The 24,099-nt window shown below is 48.4% G+C and overlaps 1 protein-coding gene across 1 annotated transcript; it reads right to left on the bottom strand.

The window, feature by feature from the left end:
• Positions 1-812: 812 nt before the first annotated feature.
• On the bottom strand, positions 813-11,056 carry GPR20 (G protein-coupled receptor 20). Its single transcript, XM_027892234.1, has 2 exons — positions 10,875-11,056; positions 813-2,157 (listed from the first exon to the last, which is right to left on the bottom strand). The coding sequence occupies exon 2, from the start codon at positions 2,135-2,137 to the stop codon at positions 1,076-1,078; it is 1,062 nt and encodes a 353-aa protein (XP_027748035.1). The 5' UTR covers positions 2,138-2,157; positions 10,875-11,056; the 3' UTR covers positions 813-1,075.
• Between the last annotated feature and the right edge of the window lie 13,043 nt (positions 11,057-24,099).

The following is a 24,099-nucleotide window of genomic DNA, read 5'->3' on the forward strand; positions in this document are numbered from 1 at the left end:
GTATAGTGTCACCTAAAACATTTACCCACCCCTGTGAACAGAATTTTGGGTCATCCTTACCTTCACACATCTTTTAAACATGGCTCCTAGATCATCCTAGTGACTTTGTAAAGGGGTGAATTTCAGCCTATATGCTGGAGATGGATTCTTTTTCTGTGCTTAGTAGTACCAGCATTTAAGTGTCTGAGTGGATGGACTGATAGTGGCAATTAGGACAGCAAGGCCTGATTTTACAACATGCCCAGAAGAAAAACCAAACCAGAGCAGTACAGCATCACAGTCTGGTTCTGGGTTTCATCTTGACTGTTTTTCTGGGACAGAGAGAGCATAGAACAGCAGACCTTGCTGGGAAGCATGTTCATTTTCACAGATTTTTCTATGCTTGTCAGCAGCTTAGGGGATTTAGTGATCCAAATACAGGTGGAACATATCCTCAACCTCTCTCCAAGCCCAAGTAGTGTGTATGGAAATATATACACTCGCATGTATGTTTTTCTTCTAGCTGAGTGAGAGGAGACTTTACATCCTGACTTCATCTCCTCGTCCCTGAGAAGGTTCAGACTTTTTCAGGAACAAATGAGTAGTTACTAGTGACATGTGGGTTAGAATACTTTCCCACTCCATTGGCATCTACAATCTTTGCAGCAGATAGCTCTGGAAACATCCCTCTTACCCTTTATTCTTAAGCACATGCCCAAGGCACAAAAATCTTTCATTACAAACCAGAGATATCCTGTTTTCTAAGTAATCCTAAAAGTGCTGCATTACGATGTCAAACATGAAAAGAAAACCACAGTAAAGAATTTGTTGCTAGCAAAATGTCTGTATTAAAACACAAAGAAACCTTCCCTCCTGGGAACAGTCATTAATAGACTCTCTTTTAAATTGGTACTAACAGCACTGTAAGTTCCATTCTCCAAACAGACCACAATGTTCTTGAGGAATAAATTCCACCACTGTCAGTCTGAACCTCAGCCTAAAAAACAAGGAGTTCGAAGACAATAGCATCGTGCATCCTAGTGATATTCCAGCATCGTGGCACTGGCTTACTGCAACGTGTCCCACCAGATGTTGTTTATATCTGGACACCACTTGGTGATGGCAAGCTCACAGGGCTCCCTATTGTGTTTGAGAAGGCGATGATCGCGTTGGAGCCCTTGGTGCTCTTGTTCATGCCCGGGATGTCCACGTTGGTTTGCTCCGGCTCAGCTTTCCTGAAGATGTTTTTCATGGTCGACTGGAAGTTGTTGGTGACAAAGCAGTAGACAATGGGGTCCATGCAGCTGTTGAGGCTACTCAGGGTCACTGTCACGTGGTAGACGAGGATGCTGACGTTATGGGGCATGTCTGGGTTGATGGAGATTGCGACCTGCCGCACGTGGAAAGGGGTGAAGCAGATCATGAAGATGATGAGGACGGTGATCAGGAGCTGCACAGCCCTCATCCTCCTCTCCCGGCTCTGGTGCATGAGGCTGGGCTTGGACAGGGCACACATAATCCTCGTGGTGAAGAAGATGATTATGATGAGGGGGAAGAAGTACTCGCAGACCATCAGGACCAGAATCTTGGAGAGGCAGCACTCGGCAAACTTTATTGCCATGGTCAGGATGGAGAAAGTCACCACTGTGGCAAAGATCCAGATGAAGACGCAGATCCCCTTGGCACAGGTGGGGTTCCTCCACTTCCTTGAGGCCTCCACCTGGACGATGGCCAGGTATCGGTCAACGCAGATGCACGTCAGGAAGAGGATGCTGCAGTACATGTTGACAAAGTAGCCAAAGATGTGAATCAAGGAGCAGTGCTGGCAGTCCCCCGTGCTGTAGAACATGATGATCCGGACGGGCAAGGAAAAGCCCACCAGGAGATCAGTAACAATCAAGTTTATGGTGTAAATAACAGAGGTGGTTTTTGTCTTGGTACGGAAGCAGAAGACGTACAGTGCCAAGCTGTTCAGCACAACACCCACGAGGAAAATGATGGCATTGACCACCATCAGGACAATCCACAGGTTGTAAAACTCTGTGGACAGTTCTTTGTCTTCGTGGATGAACTTGGAGAACAAGTAGATGCTGGTGTTGGGTTGCTGGGTGGAGTTGATGGAGTCAGGGGCTGGCAGTTGGGTGGAGGAGGTAGGCATGGTCGCTGACTGACAGCGATCTGGAAGAAAAGAAAGAGTCAGAATTCAAAATCTTGTCACCTAAGAACATTTCAACCAACAGGTTTGCACATTCTGAGGAGTAGATCCCCATCTGCCAATATAGGATTACCAATAATTGCAAGGAAAACATCTGAGTTTATAATTACTGTCTTCCAGTGGTGCCAGATGCATTTTTTGAAAAAGACACCCAATCCTCACTTCAAGTTTCTCTTCCTCTTCCCTCTGCAAAAGTGGTTTCAAGGCAAGAAGACCTTTGCACAACCATAGCCCCAGCACCCGTCTCCTAAAATATCATATCCTTCCCCTGGGCAGGTGATCCCATTAGAGAGTTACATGCAGCAGCATTTTCAGGAACTTTAAGACTTCCTTGAAACCAAGGGATGGCTGAATCTTCCAGGAAAGCAGAAGCAGATTGTGTGGCATCTTCTAGAGATCTGCATTCACAGCAACAGCAGCCGGGAGATTTCAAGCTAAGGGCGTCAGCCACTACTCCTGCCAGGGTTTGACAGTTTAATTTGCAAATCATTCCTGACTTATACACTATTTTAAACTGATTTGTATATTAAAAAGTTTTTTTTAAAAAAAGAGAGAGTCCCAATATATACAGAGACTTGGCTCGTTTAAATAAAAATAAATGGTTGCAAAATGTCTGGAATACCTCAAAGTGGCTGGGCAGGGCTTTGAGGTTAAAAAAATCAGCTTGAATCAGCAGAGAATGATGCTGAAAGACTTGATTTATGGGGGTTTGAAATCCCTGCTACCAATGAGCCAAGTGTGGAAGTATTAGGAAAAAAGGAGCTGCAAATGCAGATCCCAGCGCTCACAGAACTGCAGAGTGCCTGGTTGTGTGTCTCAGCGTGGAAGACTTGAATTGCTGGAGGAGTTGGGATGTCCAGCTCCCCAGGCACTGCCCATCCTCTGGCAGCTGGCTTTTTTCCTGCACTAATCATTTTTGCTGCTTATGGGGATCAGGAGGATGGACCAAAAGTGTTCCTTCACCTGTGAGGTGCTTCAAGCCAGTGGTGGCCATGGGCAAAGCAGGGGAGGAAGCTACCTGGGACAACAGTGGATCCTCCTGAGAGTTCCTTCTGGCCAGAAGCAAATGTTTTGCAGGGAACAGTTCTAGCTGTGTCCAGAAAAACATCACAGCAGCTCTGAGCTTGCCTGATGAGTGCCAAAACCTTTTCCTGCCTGTCCACCAGAAGCTTGTTTGTCAGGCTAACTAACTACAGATCCCTGCTGACTGTTACTCTCCAGCTCTCAAACTCCTCCACACCTCCTTCCAGCACTCTGGGATAGAGAGCTGGGGAACTGAGATTTAGGAGAAGAGATCCTCAAGACTCTCTACATTTTCTGGATACAGCAAATGTGTCTCACCATTGAGAGATTGGTCAATAGTAAACATTCAATATCAAGGGTCCTCATGGGGTGTTGCAGCCCAGTGGTGGTTATTCTGTATGGTGCATTCAAGCCAGGTGAATGTGAAGCAGAACATTTGCTGAGCAAAAGCAGAGATTAAGACTGAGAATTTAGAAGACCAGGTGTGGAATTTCTAGTGGAAAGTCTTGGAGAAGTGATTTTGCCATCATGATGAAGCTTGGGCTTGTTGGCCTGCAGTCTGGGGATTACTCTAGTTTCCTCTTGCCTCTTACCTGGTCTGGAGAAGTGGAGTAAAGGAAAAAACTGTTTTTCAATGAACTTGAAAGGCTATTTCTAATCAAATGGCAATTTTTTTCTGTTTACATAGCCACTCAGTCAAGTCCAAGGAGCTGAATTGTCTATTGGAATGGCTGGTGCTCAAGCATAAAGCCCTCCTGAGATGAAACCCAGTGGCAGAGAACACTGCAGGACTGAAATCCTGAAGCCTGGGTTCAGGCCACCTGCATTGTCCCAGAGAACTACTGGGCAAATAAGAACAATGCTAATTTCTGTCCACTTCTGCCATCAGGCCATCCCCAGCAGCAACCAGATGCTGGAACATCTTGTGTTTCGGGAGTGACCAGATTACCTCACCCTGCGCTGAGCTGCGGTGGCAGCCAAAGTAGCACATGTTCACAGCATTTTGTCTGGGTCTGACTGAGCCTGCAGACTCCTGGGGGACAGTCTCGTCTCTTTACATTTTGTGCCAACAGCTCTGCCAGTGAAAAACAGGAAAAGCTGCCCCCAAGACTGGCTGACGGTAGTGGAGCTGCGGAGTCTGGCACCTGAGAAAGATGCACGGGGAGGACACAGAGCCCTGGCCCATTTTCTGATGGTTTCCTAAAATTTTCGCCATCTGAACTCCTCCGGTTGTTTGTTTCACTCTTTAATTGCAAAAACAAACTGAAATGAGCAGATGCCTGGATCAGCTCCCAGCTTTCTCTTTGCAGATGCTATCAAGAGGAGCGCTGCAGAAGCCAAGGAATAAGGACTTTGTTGCCCACTGAGTGCAGTGTAATCCTGTGTATCTGTGTTCAGACAGACAGTTGAGCAAGGGGAGAAGACAAAATAACCCACCCCATCCCTCAGCATGCACTAAGGCTGTTTTGAATTGCATTTACATTGCTCTTCTCATTGGAATTCTGTGGCACTGGCTGCTTGCTCTGATTCTGCATCTTGTTAGTAGTTTGCCTCCTCTGGGAGATTTTTCTTCATTTTCAGATCCTTTATCACAAACACCTGATATTCATCTTATTCTGCCTGTCCTGCCTCAGTGAAATCTGCAACTCCAAGTGCATTCAAATGTTCCTCATCCTCACAATGCCATGGAGGGATGTAGGGCAGGTCACAGATGAATAGAAAGGGATCCACTATGAGTACTGTCCATGCACACAAGTTAAAATCATCAGCATATACAGTGTCCTGGCTTGCATGGTCACCTCTTCCACTGAGCCCCATGTGCAGTGAAATAAACTCCAGATTTTTTTAACTGCTAAAAACCAGCAGGTAACATTTCTTTGCCAAATTGAATATGTTAGAGCTTGTGTCTTTTCCCAGTCCATCGCTGCCCTATCTGAACTCAAAATCTAAACAATTACATGAAAGAAGGCCCAGCAAATTTAATTAGTCCAGAAGATTTCCTCCCTGACAGGCTGTGGAAAAGCTGCCTCTTGGGCTGTGGTGGGAAAAATCTTCCTCTAATCAAATAGCTACTGATGGATGTTTGGGTGAATGGCCTCTTCCTTTCTTTGTGGGACTGCCCTCATCTCATGGCTCACAAGCAGAAAGGATGGAGAACTGGACTAGCAAAGCAACAGAATTCCTCTGAGTGCTTTTAGTGGGATGGAGCTGGACCAACCCCCTGGTTAACAAGCTACTAAGGATTTTTCCATTGTGAGACTCCAAGCCCTTGAGAAAGGTAAATTGCCCTGTTTTGTAGCAGGCTGAACCAGGCATAAAGAGGCAGCCTGACCTCGTGTCTGAGCAGAAGCAAACATCACCAAAGATTCTCAATGCTTCCCCTCTCTAAGTCCCAAAATTACCCCAACCCGATCTCTGCCATCAGAAATACTCTTGTGGGTGTTAAAGTGAGTCAGTTCTGCTACTCACCACCATGGAGTGGTGGCATGTGGAAGTCAGTGAGGGGCATGACTAAACATATAAGAAGCTTTGCAGCCTTTGCAAACCCTTTTCTTTTGCTGTATTTCACGCTATTTATTACTTGTAGCTATAGCATGAGCTCATGCAGAGCTGCCACAACCACCTTTACTTAAAGAGTAAATATTTTTTGGGCTAACCCTCAAAGTGCTTGTAGCTCAGCCTTCTTCGTGCCTCATTCACCCCAGTTTTTCATGCAAATCCTGTTTTTTTTTGGAGATGGCAGTCTGCAAAGCCCAAGATGGGTAAACATGCATCCTTCTGAGTGCTGTCTGACTGTGCCAGTTGACCCATGCTGTTATATTATACCTCTCAGGCTGGATTTTGTCTGTCGGTCTGGGAGACTGTGGGTAGCATTTCCTTAAAAGTACAGCAGACATCTGGGTAGAAATGGGATAAGGAGAGGGGCAGAGACTGGAGATTGACCTGGTTTCCCTTGTTCTGATAAAAGTCTCTGCTCAGCACTGGGAGAGGGACCCTGCTCTGAATTACTTTCTCATTGTTGTGTGACACAACCAATTCCATCGCTCTCGAGCCAAATAGGAAACAGATGGTCACTGCAAGCTCTTCCCTTGCTCACTCACTGCTTGGCATCATGCTTCTCCATTTAGCATGGGCAGCTCAGTGCTACATCTGCCCCAGGAGGAGATCCCTGACCACCCCCATATTCCATTCCACCCAACTCTGTGCTCGGTGTCAGCCTTAAGTCTCACCCTCCACTTCCTGAAGTTAGCAGGGTTCGCTTCCTTGGCCCAGGGGACTTTTGCATCTGGCTCAGTGATTTAGGCAATGGGATACAAAAGAAAAGGCAGGTCAGGCAACTGAGCTCTGTCCAAGAGGTTATTTATTGCTGTGTGCAGACTGGATCTCTGTGTGCAGGCCCAGAGAACACCAGAGCCACACACTGGGATCAGAAGGTTGAAAAGGACATTAACAAGTGCGAGTGTTATTTAGTATAAACAGCTTCAGCTTTTCTCATCTCCCTGTCCTGAGTCAGAAAGTCTGATATGTCAACCTGTCTCCTCTATCATCCCTCCTGTTACCCTCACCCTGTCTTGCTTGCTGGTGTTACTCTGCTGCCTGAGGTGGCAGCAGGATGTGTTTAGCTTTGCTGCCTTCCCGTGTTTAAAGTTCCCTGGGTGATTTATCGTCCTATTTATAAAGGAAGGGTTAAACTCACTCTCTTTCAGTTTAAATTGTATGATTCTCCTTCTGGCAAGCTCTCAGTCAACTATGGCTCAAACTGGCCAAATATGGTGTTTTTGTGCATGTCGACCTTGCCCTATACGTGGTAGAGCTTGTTCTGTGTGCCTCGTGCTCAGCTCAGGGAGGATGGGTTTGCTGACAGTGGGAACAGAGAGAAAGGGAGAGAAAAGGAATGAATCCAGCTGCTGAAAGGGAAAAGCTGGTGCCCATCTAACCCTCAGGCTCTGAGAGGGGAGCTATTGTCTGGGGGAGAAAGATCCCACCCTGAAGCAGAAATGAGGTCATTCTCAGGGCAGGTACAATCCCGTATTTGCAGGCATCATATCTCCACTCTCACTTAGTTCCTGGGCATTGATGTTTCCTAGAAGCCTCCAGGTCTGAGGATGGCTGGATAGAGTGTGTGAAACACCCAACTGCCAGGGAATTGCAGTTGGATATAGCCAAAGCCAGTCCAGAGCTGGATTATTCCTTCTCCTCTAATGCCATGGACATAAAAGGCACTTTGGAGACACAAAACACATAGTTCTGTGAGTGTCAGATTAAATGGCACCTGCTTTCTTACAGCCTCATGTCTCGCAGTGGCTCGCAGGGCTGGGAGAATGCTTTGCCCTGCTTGAGATGCTTATTATAACTTTTTCCCATGTGGACACTTGGCTGCCTTAATGAGCACTCACATTCCAGCTCTTCCCTTGGCTCTGACACTTGTTTGACTTTCTCCTTTCTTTGCTGCCTAATTTCCTGTAAATTGAGGTGATCTTTCCCTTCTGCCAAATTTTGGTTGAAATTAGTCAGCAGATTGAAAAACATTGGGAGTACGGAGGAAATCAGAGCTGACAGCCACACAAACAGGCACTGAGAGTGATCCTTGCTTCCTCTAGCATGAACCTGCAAGGCATATGCTAGTACTCTCCACCACACGTCCTTTCATTCAGGTGGTATTCCCTGCAAATTCACAATTGCTTTGGCACTGAAACACGGCAAACGGGGCTGGGTGGTTTCTCTGAAAAGAGGGAGCACTGCCTGCTTCTCATTGTTTTCCTGAAGAGAAGTTACTTCAGATTTGCACCAAATCACGGCAGAACCAACCTGATCATAGCTAATTGCTGGGCCTGATTTTCCCGCCTGTCATGAAGATGGTCATCAACTCTGGCTTTGTCCAGTGGTTTGAATGGTCATCTGCTGAATTACCCAAGCAATGATTTAGTCCAACAGGTCACCCTCGGCCATGAGGGATCAGTACCAGTTAGAAGAAGGAGAGCACAACTCTCCAAGCTGCATTCCTCTTCTTCACGGAGCAAAGTGACCCAGATGGGACAGATGCCACTTGGCTTGGCCCAGACATCAACACTCTGCACCCAGACTTGGACCTGCTGCTTTAAACCAGGCGATGGATCACCAGTCCTGGATGCCCCAGAGACAATCTGCTTAAAACTTGGAAAGATCTGCGTGATCCTCTCTCAGCCCTGTCCTGAGCATGCATGAAAAATAGGAATTGAAACTCCCAAAGGTTCACAGAGCAGGAAATCCAAATGCTGGCAGACGAGCTTATATCTCCTCTGTGGCCCTTTGCAGCATTAATGCCTCAGCCTTTGAAAGAAGGAGCTCAGGCGTACATGTGGAAGCGAACAAAGAAGTGGGATTGTACATGTATTGCCTCTCCAGCCCCACAGATATCCACTCAACAACCATGGGCATGCAGAGGTCCCTCAGCACATCTCTGTTGAAGCCTTCTAGTATTGGTCACCTATAATAAAGGTGCTAAAAAAGGCTTTTTGCCTCCTCTTCCCTTGTTTATACCCCACTGTGTAGAAAAGCCCCTCCTGAAACATTTAGATGGCTACGATGCCTCATCAACACCACCGTATTTTTCATGTCCCTCTTTTCTGCATTACCAGGTCTTGGCCTTGGAGTGACAGAAACACTGAATGTCTTGGTGAAAGCTCTACAAATCATGCTGTCAGCATTTAGAGGACCAATATCTCATACCCTGTCAGAGCTCGTACCAAGTGCCATCTGTCACAAGGGGAGGATGGAGTGACACCTCTGCAGTAAGTGCTGTGTGTTTTCAGCTCTGATACTTTTAGAGAAATCAGAGCATGACTCCCTGCCTGTGTCCCTCTCTGTCCCTTGTGGACCAGTATATGCGAGGGGAAACCACACATTGTTGGGGGAATATTTTTCCAAGAGGGTTAACATTTGTTTTGAAATCTAGACCTGGAACAAAACACATGGATTTGGATTCTTACGTGTCCAGCCAGTAGAGATGGATTTGAGCCTGTCTTCTTGGGAGGTTGTAACAGTACAAGAGAAATGCGTTTGATTTTATTGGGATTACAGTAATCCATGTAGAGATTCGAGGGTGCCTGGGACAAAGTGCTAGAAATGTCAGTTTGGAATAACAGCTATCGTGGCTGTGCACAAGGAGAACCCTGCAGTGAAAATTACCATATAGGAACATTCAGGAACTTCGCAGGCAAGTGCAAAAACATCGTGAGAGATTAAACTGATCAACCTCTGGCCCGTGCATCGATACTTGCTTTTGAGAAGGAAATTTTTAATTGCAAATTCAGCAATCTTCCCTCCTTTCTGCCTTCAGCTCCCTGTTTGCCCTGTCCCTTGGCAAGGAGCTGAAAAGGACAGGGCGGGAAGAGCAGCAGCAGAGGTTTGCTGTTGGGGAATACCTGGAGTCCTGCATGGCCTGGGAATGCAGGACTGATGGAACAATGCTCACACCCCAAGGAGCACAGGGAATGAGGGTGACACCAGTGCAGGCAGGGATGAAGGGGTGATGCAGAGGGGTCAGGTGCACCATGAGGAGCAGGCCAGCGTGCCACTGATCCAGCTCTGCCTCCCAGCACCTTCTCTAAGCTGTGCTGCTCTCATGGCTGCAGGGAGAAGCTGAGGCACAGAGCCCTGTGTGGGCTTGGCCCAGGGAATGCAGTGAGATGGGAGACCCTGTCAGGGAGCAGACAGTTTTTGAGGCATCCCAGGATGGACAACCAGTTCTTACCCCTTTGGGAGACTGGCTTCAGTGGTTTCCTTGGCTAGGCACATATGACACTGTGCTGTGCAAACCCCACAGTGCCTTCATGGTTTTGCAAATTTTGGATCAAACAAGTTAACCTGGAAAAATTCTGTGCTGGTGGTGTGCTGCTATGAAAGCAGGGAGCACTTCTGAAGAGATCTGGTTAAAGACATTGGAAAGGATCTGCTTCTCTTTCAACTGACTCACCAAGTGGGTTCAGAGGAGGGAAACAGCACCTTTCCTAGAGCTGAGTTTGCAACCTGCTGTGTGGCCAAACAGGTAAAACATCCCCACTCACAGCTGACCTCTTTATAGGCAGTACAACATCTCTTCTCCCAGCTTCCAAAACCTTCCTGAATGCTGTTTGCCAGAATTCAATTATGCCTGGGAGTACACAGGTACAAACAAGACATCACACCCCTCTTCACAAGAGCTGGAACAGTACTTTTCAACAAGGGAAAGTCAGTAACTTTTCACACTTCTCATCACCCCAATCGTCTTGAAAAACCACCAAATGTCACTACACTACCCCAAAACCCAAGAGCAGAGAAGCTCAGAGGGAGAGAAGCCTCTTGCAGCCTCTCATAGCTGTTGGCACAGCCTGGCTCTGCAGGTCAGGCACCTCCTGATGAACTTCCACGCCTGCTGCACGGGCAGAGCCAGAGACTTCCCGAGCTGCTCATCCACCTGCTCAGCACAGGACCCTTCCCTCTGCCAACCCTGCCAGGGCTCCCTGCTGCATTAGCCGTGTTTTCCACTGCAGACTTGGAGTCCAGTCTCCAGCAAATCCCTCCTGGCCCCTCACTGTCTCTTCTCCCATCCCAAACCCCCCTTACTCTCTGACCAATATCCCAAAGCATTCACTGCTAGGGACCCTGCAGTGCATCCCTCCACGGCGGACTGACTTACCTCTGGCTCGACCTCCCTTCTATGTTAGAGGAGCTGCTGGCAAGAAAATTTCCTTGTGGACCTGAGTGCTATCACCCCAGGAAGGAGACATCTGTTCCTACAAGCAGAACAACTGGAGTGACTACGGAATATGAAGAAACGCCTAATCTCTCTCTCGTGCTCTCTCTCTCTCTCCCCCCCCTCTTCTAAATATAGCCTTGCAACTAATGGGAAAAAATACACACTACCAAAAAAAAAAAATATTTCCACTTGTCTTTAGTGTTCAGAATTTCTCCCCAAACATCTGGCTCCTTGCCCTAAATCTCTCTGAAATTTATGAAGTGCTGTAAACGCTAAAGAGGGCTCCAGCCTTACTCACGGTGCTAATGCCTGAACATCTCTAGTAAACTAAAACTGATGTGGCTGCCCTCAGGTCAATTTTCCTGTGTCTCTGTGGGAACAAAATCTCCTTGCCAGGAACTCACCAGCTCAAAGCTGCTGTAACTGCATGTGACACGAGGAAAATGCCCCTCTTTTCATCTTCCTGCTGTGAGCTGGGATTAGACAGAGGCATCCCTGGCAGTTGCAGGAAGGTGCCGGACCAAATGCCACAAAGCCTGTGACATGCTTTGAAACAGCCCAGCTGTCCAGGCCCTGAGGAAAACTCTGGCACAGGGAATCAAAGGATGACCCTGCACACTTCAGTGGTGCTGGCTGCAGCCATTTGGGAGAGGGGACTGGGATGAAATGGCTGAGCATGGGTAGCAATAAACAGTCTGAGGCTCCACCCAGGAGACCCCCAGCATGTTCCTCCATCCTCACAAAGCCCTCTCCTACTGGTGGTAGAGTCATTGTGGGTATTAGGTTCCTCTCGGGGGGGGATTTAAGTATCTCTTCACCTTTGGCTGCCTGGGAGAAGATTGAGATTGGACAAAGCATAATGAATTATCCACTGATTGAGGTGGGTTCAAATCATATGGCCAAAACGGCTTGCAAGATATCTCTGTTGATTGATGCTTTAATGACTCAAATCTCCCAAATCCCTAGAAGTCCTACCTCAAGTCCAACTTCCTGCTCTAAACTGGGTACCAAAAAGGACATCTTTAGTGGGGCTTGCACAGACGTTCTCCTCAGGAGGGTTTGGAGGACCATTTTGGGAAAAAAGGCAGAAAAAAAAAAAAAGTGAGAAGTTCCATCAAATTCAGTTGTTTAGAAAGACAGAGAGGATGGATGCTGGATTTTAGTATCAGCCCTGGCTTGCTCTTTTCCATCTGCCTTTAGATAGAGACAAAGCTGGTGCCAATGCAATAAACATGCAGGATATGGCCCGTCATAACACGACAGGATCAACTGAGAGGCATTGAATTCCAGGTCAAGAGGCCAAATCCATAAATAGAGGAGAGGTAAACTCCACACATGCATGTCTCACTGGAGCACAAACAGTAGCTATGGTTATTAGAGAAGGTTGACCTCATTTTCTGGAATTAGTTTTTCACTCTTGGATCTTTCCCAGGAAGACGGAGCTGATCTTTTTGGTCTGGTTATTTTATTGATTTTCTGTTTTTAGTTTCCTCACACTGAGGGGCAGATTCAGTTTCATGAACATCCTTCTGGACTTTATGAAACCTCTGATCCAGGCATCCAGCCTTCCACAACTGACCTCCAGCTCAGGCACGTGTCTGTGCTCTCATCTGCTTTTCACTTCCTTATGTCTTGGGAATCAAGTGTGGTTGGAAGGTCTCCACAAGCTGGGTGATCAGCGTGCCTTCACTTCCATCTCGGGAGTTGAACAAAAGAGTGGGAAGAATAAAAGAGAAGAAACCATCCCATGGTCCAGTATTGGCCAGGGTGGGTGAACCTGGACCCTGTGGAGGCACTGGGACAGGTTACCCAAAGAAGCTGTGGATGCTCCACCACTGGAAGTGTCCAGGGCCAGGTTGGATGGGGCTTGGAGCAAACTGGTCTAGTGGAAGTTATCCCTGTCTATGATGGTGGATTGGAACAAGATGGTCTTTAATGTCTCTTCCAAGCCAAACCATTCTGTGATTCTATGATTCAATCATTCTTAATGCCCATGGTGGCTTAAGTTTCCCCCAGCCTGTCAACAACATTTCTGTATTTAGGGAATGTCTCTCTGCAGTTACAAATGTGAGGCTGTAAGAAAGAGGAGACTTTTCTCCAGGATGAGCTATTGGTACCTGTGCCTGTTCACCTGCTCTGGGACTGCCGGGCCCTTCTTATGTGAGGACTGGCTTGGTTTTGTACTTGCACATAATGCATGTGATCCATGTTCCCATCCCTGTGCACGGGATAATCAGTGCCCTGCACTCCCCCACTATCCCAGCCTCTCCCTCCTCGCTGGATTTAGAGCTAAAGTCTGAGTGGCAACAGCTGCAGAGTTTCAAGTTGTGCCTGAGATAGTGCAGAACAAGCCATATTGGGAAGCAGATGCTGCTGTTAAGGTGGAGAAGGCACATCCGGGCTCAGGGCCACGCTTTGTCTCAGGCCCCGTTCCCACACTCAGCTTCGGGAGGAGTTGCAACCATAGCTGACAAATGAAGAGCTTCTATCATATCTTGATTTTCAGTCATTTATCACCCTCCCAGAGGGAGGGGGAAAGACAGGGAAAAAAAAGTAAACTTTTAGTAAGTGGAAAATTTTCAAGCTTGTTCACTGAACATACAATGACATTAAATATTGGAGTGAGATTGTAGGTGGAAGAAGGTGTTGGCTCAGTCAAAATGAGCATGTAGGAGAAAGATTAATAGTTACAGCAGGAAGGGATCCTACTATCCCATGGTAATTCCTAGGAATCCATTAACCTTCCCATGTAAAATAGGGCTCTGCTTAAAAGTCTTCTGTGACATGGAGCAGCAAAGCAGGAGACCAGACAGCTCTTGAGGGAGGTGGAGAGAAAGCTGAACATCACCCTGGGGAGATGTCTCCCTTGTTTCTGTCAGGAGAAGCGTGTACTTTTCCAGTCCTATTCAAAAAGGGGAATTAAGTGCCTTTTCACCCCCTGCTGCAGAAGAGATTGAGATTGGGCACAGGCACAGTGCAGTGAACTGTAACAGAGCTGAGATGGGCTCAAGGCACGTGGCCAGATCAGCTTTCAAGATGCCTCTGCTGACCAAGTCTGTAACGACCCAAACCAGAACCCCGTGTCTGAACATGCCTTGCTTTATTTAGGAAGTTGAATTTCAGCTTTGTTACACTGATCCTCACAAATGAATTATCTTCTCCAGCAAGGAGGGAGAATTCCTACCCAGGAAGGTCTTGGACACAGACATAACAGACTCAGAGCTCAGAAAACTGAGGAGCCTTTACCCATGGCCATGATTGTGTGGAGGAGACTAAAGAGTGATCCTTGCTGCATGGAGGACACTGAAGGGTGAGATAGTCACTGAGCTGTCCAGAAAACCTTTTTATTGCCTGCTTCAGAGAAAGTGAGCTCACATGGCCATAGGCCACCTCCATTGAATGCTCTTCTGAGGTATTTTATCACTATTTTGGTCCTGCACCAGGAGGCAGGAGAGCCAGGAGGAGAAGCTGAAGTGATTAATGGCCACAGTCACAACAGACACACATAAGCACAAGCCTGTCATCAGAAAACTGCTTGAAGGGGAAGTTGCCCGGCTGATGTAGCTGCAGGTTTGATGGAGAGGGAACTACATGGGCTCTGCTCCCTGCCAGGTGAGTAACCCTTTGCCATGGCAGATAACGTTAAGGGCACAGAGGAGAGTCTACATCCATTTTACCCTCCCCAACTACTCTTCCTTCTGGTATAACTGGCCCAGAAGATCTCCAGGCCTTAAAAAGTGCTGGAAAACATTAATGTGTGTCTCTATGATATGCACTGCCCATGAGCCCTAAAGTCTTAATTCTCCACAGTCTGTAGGGCTCTTGTGGGATGCTGTGAACCAGGTTCACACAAAATTGACCCAGAGAACTGTGTAGACTCCTACAGGTGAGTCAAGGGTGGAGAAGCTGCTGTGCTGGACCACCCTCCACGACCTCCACCTTTTACAGAGGGGACTGCCAGGAAAGCACCAGATGGCATTTGGTTTAGGGGAAATCTGCAGACACTGAGGCTCTCCCCAGAAGTGTAGGAATTTCCTTCCTTGCAGAGGGGCTTGAGCAGGTGTGTTTCAATCCCACCACGCTTTCCTATCTTTAAGGAGTAAGAGGTGCATTGCCTTGCCCTCGAATGAAAACCTGGGACAGCAGTGTGGGAACACATTCCCCTTGGTGACTCCTGGGCTGGTGCTTGGTGGAAGCAATAACATGGCAGATGGATGGATCCTGAGAGCAGATCCATTTTTGCTTCTGGGACTTTTGGTAGAATCAATGGGAAGCCCAGCTGAAATAATCTTAAAGATCAGGGCGGACATCTGTATCCAGCCTGGCTTTTAGCTTGTGGCACTTGCTCGTTTGGAGCCAAGCAGAGGAACATGTGGCTTCAGCTGCTGGGTTATTGAGAGGTCGTTCTCTGCTGTTTCCGTGGTAATCCAGGTTTGCTGTGCTGGGACAGCTGGGAGATCCTGGGACTGCTTTGGGATCTGAGACATTCATGGTTATGCCTAAGGAGATAGATGGAGGGACTGGGGGAAAAGATCAGAGCCCCCTGTACTGATTCTTAGACATATTCTGTCTCTTCCTTAAGAGATAGCCTTTGTCCTTCTCCTGCAATTCTGGGATAGAAACACCAAAGAGACAAAGAAACATGAACTACTCCTCCCTGGAGAAGGAGGGCTTGGACTGCTCTCCCTTGGTCATGTTCAGCACCCCCAGGGCCTTTTACCTGACTGTCAGCATAGGCAACAGAGGCTGTGGAGAGCCATAAAAGATGGTCCAGCTGCCTCTGAGATGGCATCTCAGCAGGGTCCAGAGGCAGCTGCACCTCCCTGACATCATCAGCTCAGCAGGGTGATGTCCTCTGCCAACTGCTCAGGATCACAGGCGCCTCCTAGAACCCGCTGGGCTGTCGCTCCCTGTCCTCAGAGGACTGCAAGGGGCAGAGACCACCACTCTTGTGTGTCCCTGCCTCTGGACAGGCTCCCACTGTGCAAGGAGGGAGATCAGACAGCCACCATATGGAGCCTGTGCTGATGGGATCCAGCAGCGATTCGTCTGTTTGATGAGGGACAGGGAAAGACAAGTGTTCCCCGAAAGACGGTCATGGCTCCTCTTGGGTGACTCAGGCAAGGGGGAGGAAGTGTGGAGGAGCCAGTTTCCTGCCTGCCTGCTGCATAGTTGGGAACTGACCCTGCTGACCATTGCCTCCCCCTCCATTTTTCTCCTGAGGCTGAACCAGAGGAAAAATGAAGACATCTGCAGGGCAAAGAGCGAGCTGCTCCTGTGGGCAACCCTGAGGTCTCTCCTGAGTGGCTTGTTTGGAGTACCTTGGCCCTTCCTTTCACCAGTTCTTGCATGGCAAGGGGTATGAAGCTGAATGTGGCCTGTCCTGGTATAAATGCACCCTGTGGGGGTGAGCCAGGATCACTCTCTCCACCCCAGTTTGCCCAGTTCACCACAGGTCTCACAACAGTGAGGTTTCTGACAAGGTTCTTCAGTCAAGGCACCAGCAAATAGTGAGCCCCTGAGACCCTCTGGCCACCCAAAAAAGCACGTCATGTCTCAGCTGCCCCTACATCCAACCCAGACTGGGGTACCTTGTAGGGTCCTGTTCTGACCTTTCTGGCCTTCCAGCCCAGGTCTGGCCAGCAGCCACCTCTTGTTCTTCTCTTGATAACTTTTCAAAGTTTCAGAAATTAATTGCCAAGAACTCGATGTCCAGTGTCACAGCCTCACTGCAGAGTTCTCCCCAATTCCCAGCAAAGTATTTCCTGTTGGCTTTGTTTGTCACTGGGCTCCTGGGGACACTGGTGCTTGGAGGGGAAAGCTACACAAGCTTTGGGCTTTGGCACTGCTTGGACACCATGCCCTGGGAGGTCAGAGTCCTTCTGGGTGGAAAGGTCCAGCTCTGGATTGAGGGCTGCGAAGCAGGAATGTGCAGGATGGTTGGTCCTGGGTGGTTGAGGGAGCCCCTAGGGATCTCCCTGCACTCTGCTCCTGCAGTTTGAGAGGTGGGAGGCACAGTGTGACAGGACAGAAAACCTTGAACTCAAGGTGTGCTGTGCCCTGTGAGGATGCAGAGGACAGAGGAACATTTGTAAACCCATGGCAAGGAAGCAGTGGAGCCTTAGAGAACCAGCCTGGTATCTCCACCTGATGACCACAAACCTGGAAATGGGCAGAGGGATGCTCCCGGGGCCACCTGTTGAATTTTTGAGGTCCTTTGCTGTGTGAGTAACCTGGCCCAGGAAGAAGGACACCTGCAACTCAGAAAATCTGCTATTTGGACCCACAGTCCTAAAAAAGGGCTTTAGAGAAAGACATCCTCTCCCCGCTCTCTCTCCACAGACATGCTGATCCTCCCCTTTGTTTGCCTGGTTTGGAGAGATTTGGAACAGCTCAGGACAGGGCTGTCTTTTGTTAGACATGCACAGAGCTCAGCAGTGCTCTGATCTGGAACAGGGCAGCATAAATCTGATGGATTATCGTAGGAAATGCCACAGTGATGAAAAACCCTATAGGAACAGGAAGGGAAGAAAGGGCCCCATTGGGGGAGGGACAAAAACCCCAACCCAACAACCACCCTGCTGCCTGGTTACAAGTGATTCCTGAAATTGCTGCCTCTGGAAGAGGCTGGTACATTTGCTGATTTTTTTTTCCCCCTGTTTTTTGGAGGGGGTGTTTTCCTTTGTGTTTTCAGCTGTTTGGAATTACATACCCTGTCCTTGCAGGCAGTCCCTGCTCCCACAGTGAGTTCCGTGTGAGGGGCCTCATCAGGAACGAAAAACCCTCTTTCTGGGGAGGTGCCTCATTTTTCCTATGGTTCAAATGATCCCTCTAAGCAGAGGGTGCAAAAGTGCCCTGGGAAGATTTCAGGAAGGGAAGGAAGGGATCCCATGTGTGATTTAAAGTGGTTCCTTACTGGAAATTGCAATGCCAGAATAATTGATTTTCTCTTGAAAACAAATGGGTGGGCAGCAGAATTCAGCAGGCACTGTTTGTGTGGTGGTGGCTTTTGCTATGGGGTCGTGGACCCTTTTTTCTCCCACCTGGAGCAGAGGGGACCTGCTGAGTCCTGAGTCAGGTAGAAACATGACGGTTCAGAAATCCTGGGGGGTGTTTTCTCTGGTCAGATGAGGTCATAGACAGAATCAAATTGTCACTGATAGTGATCAAGGAGGCCTTGAACTTGTTCAGGTGTGGGCAGTGGATGAAGGGAAGACTAAGACTCAACTCCACTTTGTGTTTAAGGCCTCAAAGCAATTTTTCTACCAGGAGCAAAAGCTCAGCCTGCCACTGCTGAATTATTCCTTTCCATAACTTCATCTTCTTACCCATAGTTTCAGTCTTTGTCACGTTGGGAGTGCTGCATGGTGCTATTTGACATGCCCTTCATGTCACCTGGAGGGATTGTTTTCTACAAAAGCACTACTAGATGAAACAAACAGTGTGAAATGACTAATGAAAGGGGGATGTGTCTTTGTCTTGGAAAAGGACCAAACCAAAGCAGTGGGAATAACCTGCCCCCATCAGGGCAGGCCAGAAGAACTGGACTTGTTTGATCCAGAAAAGAGATGACCAAAGGCAAACCTGACAACAGCTGCAGAGATGTCTGTGGCAGCTTTCCTGGGAACGGTGAAAGGCAGGTTCATTGTGGGGTTTAGTTCATTAATGGCAGTCAGCACCAAATGACCAGCCCTGTTTGTGGTGGTCTCAGTGTAGAGGCCTCCTTTGGGTAAGAGGAATCCTATTGCTTGTGTCTCCTGGGACAGTCAGGTGCAATCAGCATCCCTCTGTAATTCAGAGTCAGAGCCACAGCAGCAGCCAGGGCAGTGGGATCTCCCTCCTCCAGTGCTAGAGTCGCAGGTTAATCCCATGGCTGTAACACAACCTAAGTTGGCACCTCCTTTTGGGCAAATTCTGCTGGCTTCTTTAAAGCAAATATCCAGCCTGCTGTGGTTGCTAAACTGGGCTGTGCTTCTTTGGGTGTCTTTCCATTTTCCAAGAAAAATAAACCACAGGCTCTGTATTTTTAGATATGCCATCTGATCGTAGTTAGTCATATATCAGTCCCAATACTGTGAGTCAAGATCCTGAACTCCACTGCTGAACTTCCTCGGGCAAGAACTAGTTATTTGATCTATCCTGGGTATATTAATAAATCTGCACGTTTAAAAAAATCTTGCTCTTTCTTAGGTAAGCTGCTCACGAGGAATAAAACCTCTGGGATTTACTGATGCTAGTAGCTCTGATTGTCTGGGTGAACGTGATGCTGTTGTGAGTGGGAGATGAACAGCCTTGGTATGAGACAGACCTAATCTGGGCAGGGGCCAGAGGCAGCATGACTCCTCTTCCTTTCCCTCTCCTGCCACTGACTCCAGTTCTGCCCCTTGCTATTTCAGCCCTGGGTATCCTCCGAGGCGGCTGCTGCTCAGAGCGAGCTTTCTGGTGGTCCCCACTCAACCTGCCTTGCACAGCAGTGCACAAACGTGGAGTTGTTGGAGTGTTTTAAACCTCTGCCCCTCACTGGCTTGCTCCAGCCTTCACAAGTCTGTGTCTCTGACACAAGCACGCCTTGGAGACGATTTTCTGTGCGTTTGATCAAAGCAGCAGGAGGCCTTGAGGCTGGTGTGTGAAAAATGGGCTGCCTTGGGCCTGAAAGTTTACTTGTTGTGCTACCTCATCACTCTAATGGCAATCAATTTATCTGCATAATTGCCAGCTAGAGACAGCATAACGTGGCTTGGCAGCCAGCATTTTTCTCAGAGATGTATTGCTTGGTGTATTCAATGTGGGCAAAAGGAGCCAGCCTGGCTGCTGGGGAACTGCAGCTCTGTGAGTGCCAAGTAGGTGAAACCTGGCACGACAACCCAGCTTTTCCTCTTCATCCTGCCAGAAATAGATTTTTGGGATGAGGATGAAACTGCACCTGGCTAAAAGTCCTGCTTAAGGTCCCTTCCTATCCAAGCCATTCTATGATTCTGTGTCTTTCACATGGACAGATAGTGATAGGACATCGGGCAATGGTTTTAAGTTAAAAGAGGAGAGATTTAGATTAGGCATGAGGGAGAAATTTTACTATAAATGTGGTGAGGCACTGACACTGGTTTCCCAGAGAAGTTCTTCTGGGTTCATCGCTCTGGAAGGACCTTGGAGGGTTACATAGTCCTGCTGTGGTCTCTGTGTGTGTCTGGGTGCTCAGAGCTTGGTGACATTTTACCTGCTAATGCCTTCCTGTAGCGAATGAGCTACTCTAACATAGGTTAACCTCATCCATGAGGCCAAAGCCTACTTGTGACAGCTTCACTAAGGGACAGATCCCCAAAGTGACCCAAACCCATCTCTCCAGCTGTCCTATAGAGAGGGTGACAACCTCAGTGCATGTACGGACAGGGAGCTGTCTGCTGGATTGGAATCCATACCCTACATTTTTAGCCTAAGGGGCATTTCCTAGAGCCCCTTCATTTTGGCAGGTATTTGTAGAGAAGGTGGCTGGAGCCATGAAGAGGAGGAAACATTTGACAGTAAATCTTTTTGTGTCAATGTGGAAGAAGTCATCCTTTCTGCTCTGTGATAATGGCTGTAGAGGTGCTTTTTGGGCTCTGATAGATGAGATGTACATCTTTTATGGATTATGTGTAAGAGGCAATAAAGAATTCAGTTCCTCTGTGTCTACACACTAATGGCATATCGATCCCAGTAAATATCACGCTGAGACTGAACAGCAGCATCCCTGGTTAGTGTCATCCTGATGGGTGACATCATTTCTCCGGGTGTCACAGCCAGCTCAGCCTAATCCCCTCCGACCCCCACAGCTTTACTGATCCCCTTTGCTCTGGCCTTCACTTTTCTATTCCCTTGATTCATCCTTCACCTCAGCACAACTACTGCTGTCTCTGGACTTTGTCATGCTCGGCTGGACTCTGCTGTGCCTCTCTGGGATTTACTGGATGGAAAGCGTTTCCCTGCTAAGCCGAGCCATGGGGTTTGCTCGGCTGTTTGTGATCTGCAACAAACTGTACAGCTAAAAGCTACAAATTAAAATGCAAGGATGAAAAATGGATGAGAGGTAAAAGGGAGAGGAATGTCACAGTCTCCACGCTATTTAGAGATGCAGCAGACACTCCTTAGAAGGGACTGTAGATTTTACCTTGAATTCCACGGGACATTCACTAATGTGCATGTTTAGGAAATAGAGTGTTTCACCTCTGCCTAAACCTGGCAAATGGGCATTTATAGAAACCTGCTATAGCATCCCAGGATGGAAAGGAAAATCATAGGCATTAAGAACGATAGAATGGTTTGGGTCAGAAGGGACCTTAAAGATAATTTAGTTCCAACCCCTCTGCTGTGGGCAGGGGCACATTCCATTAGACCAGGTTGCTCAAAGCCCCACCCAACCTGAACCTGAAGTCCAAATAATTGGAGACTTTTTATCTCACATTTTTAAAAAGGTGTAGGGAATTTGGATGTCTCTGTTTTTAGGCATCAGGACTCACATCTCCCTAATGGGTGAGGTTTCCCCCAGTGTGCTGAGCACCTGCCTGCTAAACATCCCTCTTTGCATGTCTCCAACCTGTTAAAATGTGGACAGCCAAAATCCCACAGCCTTTCTGGACAAGTTGGAGTGCAGGCTTTGGTGCTCCCCTCTGAAAAAGGATGTAGGGCCAGGACAGTCTGTATCCCTGTGGGAACCACGTCAACTCAAGGGCACGATGCACAAAAGGGGGAGCAGAGCTGTTGTACGTGCGCCTGGTGGGATTTATTGCTCTGTTAAGCAGCCTCCTCTGTTCTGCTTGCTCTGCCTCTGGGAGAACGTGCTGTGACAGATGTTTCATGTACAATTCCTTCCTTGGCCTTTGCCTCCTGCTTGAAAGCAGGGGAAGGAAGACTTGTAGGGTGCTTTTGCCACCTTTATGCTCTGCGGGAAGGAAAGAAATGGCTCCTTGTCTGTGTTTTATCTCAACACACTGGGGAGATGGGAAGGAGGCTTGAGCAGAGTGAAGCAGAACACTCAGAAATAGATTGATTAATAAAGTAGCTGCTCAATTTCATTGCTCAGTTGCCACGTGTCCTTGTAAAAAGGGATGGAGGGATATTCTTTCTAATTGTGGGTTGGCAGAGATTCCTGTGCACGAAGAAAAGTTTCTTAGTAAAGAGGTTTCTGCCCTCACTTGTGCTGGTAGATACCACAACAGGTGGTGGGTATTTCTGCCACCTTTTTTCCATGGCTGCCCATCTTTTCCCCACTCAGGGAGAGATTTACATGGCGAGCTGAGAGGCAGCATTGCATCTAATCTTGGGCGACAGAGGCATTTTGCCCGGCTGGTTTTCAATTGGGGCTGTCACGCGTGAGTAATTGGGATTAAACTTGTATGCCCACGCTTTTATTTCTGAATGGGGAAGTTTTAGCTCTGCTGAAGGAACTGTCATTTCAGGAAAAGGGCTGGCTTTTTGCTGAAGAAGGGCAATTGGCCCTGGCGTGTGAGAAATTTTAGAAGAGCAGGAGCCTCGTGTTACCAAAGCACAGCTGAAATGGGTCCGAGGAGCCACGTTTTCGATTCATCACAACTGGCGCTGAGTACGGTCTGTGTAAACACCAGGAGATGCTCTCTATGTGATGTACTGGGGCCAGACGTGTCTCACTTGGCAGAGACTTGCCAATGGAGCTTGTGAGGCCATTCATCCCTTTCACCCACCCCAGCTCTGACCCGGCCGCCTCCCCCATCCACACAGCAATCAAAGTGAGGACATTTCCATGTTGTTTCCCTGGGGAAAGTGTTCTGCTTTCTAAGGTTATACTATAAAATTCATTCTGAGCCCCCTCAGAACACTTTTTCATGGCCTGAGTCTAAAAACCTTGTGTCTAGCTCTGCATCTCTATACAGAGACAGTTGTGGGATGCATAGGTGTGTTTGTAGCTGGGCTTGACAGAGGTGATCAGTAAATGGAGGTTTACTCAAGACTTCATGTAGAACCCCTCAAATGGCTCTTTGGCACCCAAACAGATCAGCTCAGTACATGGAAAACCCCACATTTCCCTCAATGAGACTTTTTTTTTTCCTTTGCACCAGCTGTAAACTCCCCGACCCTCCTCTACCCTTCCAGCACCTGGCGGAGCAAACCCTCCTCTCCAGTGCTGCTCCAACCCACGTGGAGCCAAACTGCATCCACGCCCAGGTGCTTCGCTCCCCACCTGGCTTGCGAGGACTCCCATCCCCAATGTCTCCAAAACCTCAGCCCAGCCGGGACCGGAGCACGCCGCCTTCCCGAGCTGCAGCCGGTGAACCTCCCTCCCTCTCCCCCCTCGCTCCCAGCCCGAAACACGCCGCAGCCAGTACTCACTCGCACAGCCGGGATGAGAAAGCTCAGCTGCTGATCCCTGAGCCCGCTCCCAGATTCCTCGACAGGGTGACCGAGGGCTCGCTCCCCAGCGCTCAGCCCGGCGCGGGAATGATACAGGAATGATACAGGAACCAGACCTCTTTGGTTTACTTTTACGTTGACGTCAGTGTCTTTTCTAGTGCCTCCACGGCTCGTTTTGGTAAAAAGGATGTCTTCAGGGGAGAGGGGAGGGGAGGGGTCGGAAAGGGACAGGAGTGAGGATGAGCTGGAGATGGATTTTTGTGATGTGAGCAGCCAGCGGTGGGAGGTTTTAGGGGCTAATACTGAAAGAAGGGGTGCTTGTGGAGACCAGGGGATCCTGGGTGTAGCTCATCAACTGGACATGGGTATGCTGGAGACCTCACCCTCACACAGAAATCACTAGGAGGTGACCTTCAGGATCATCTTGTTCCAACCCCCCTGCCATGGGAGGGATACCTTCCACTAGACCAGCTTGCTCAGAGCCTCATCCAGCCTGGCCTTGAGCACTTCCAAGGATGGGGCATCCACAGCTTCTCTGGGCACCCTGCTCAAGTGCCTCACTACCCTCACAGTAAAGAATTTCTTCCTGACATCTGATCTAAACCTCTCCTTTTTCAGTTTAAAACCATTCCTCTTGTCCTGTCACTGACTGCCCGTGTAAAATGTTGCTCTCCCTCCATGTGCATCTGCAGAGAAAGCTGCTTTCCCACCCTCACCAGCACCCTGACTGGAGCAGACCCTGCTCCTCCGACCTTTGGCACCTCTTGGTACCTGGGTGCTGGTTCAGGGGGAGGGGGGATGTTGA

This window comes from Empidonax traillii, unplaced genomic scaffold (assembly GCF_003031625.1).
Source record: "Empidonax traillii isolate 1590-97213 ecotype Southwest subspecies unplaced genomic scaffold, ASM303162v1 scaffold342:size1861417, whole genome shotgun sequence".
NCBI classification, from domain to species: Eukaryota; Metazoa; Chordata; class Aves; order Passeriformes; family Tyrannidae; genus Empidonax; species Empidonax traillii.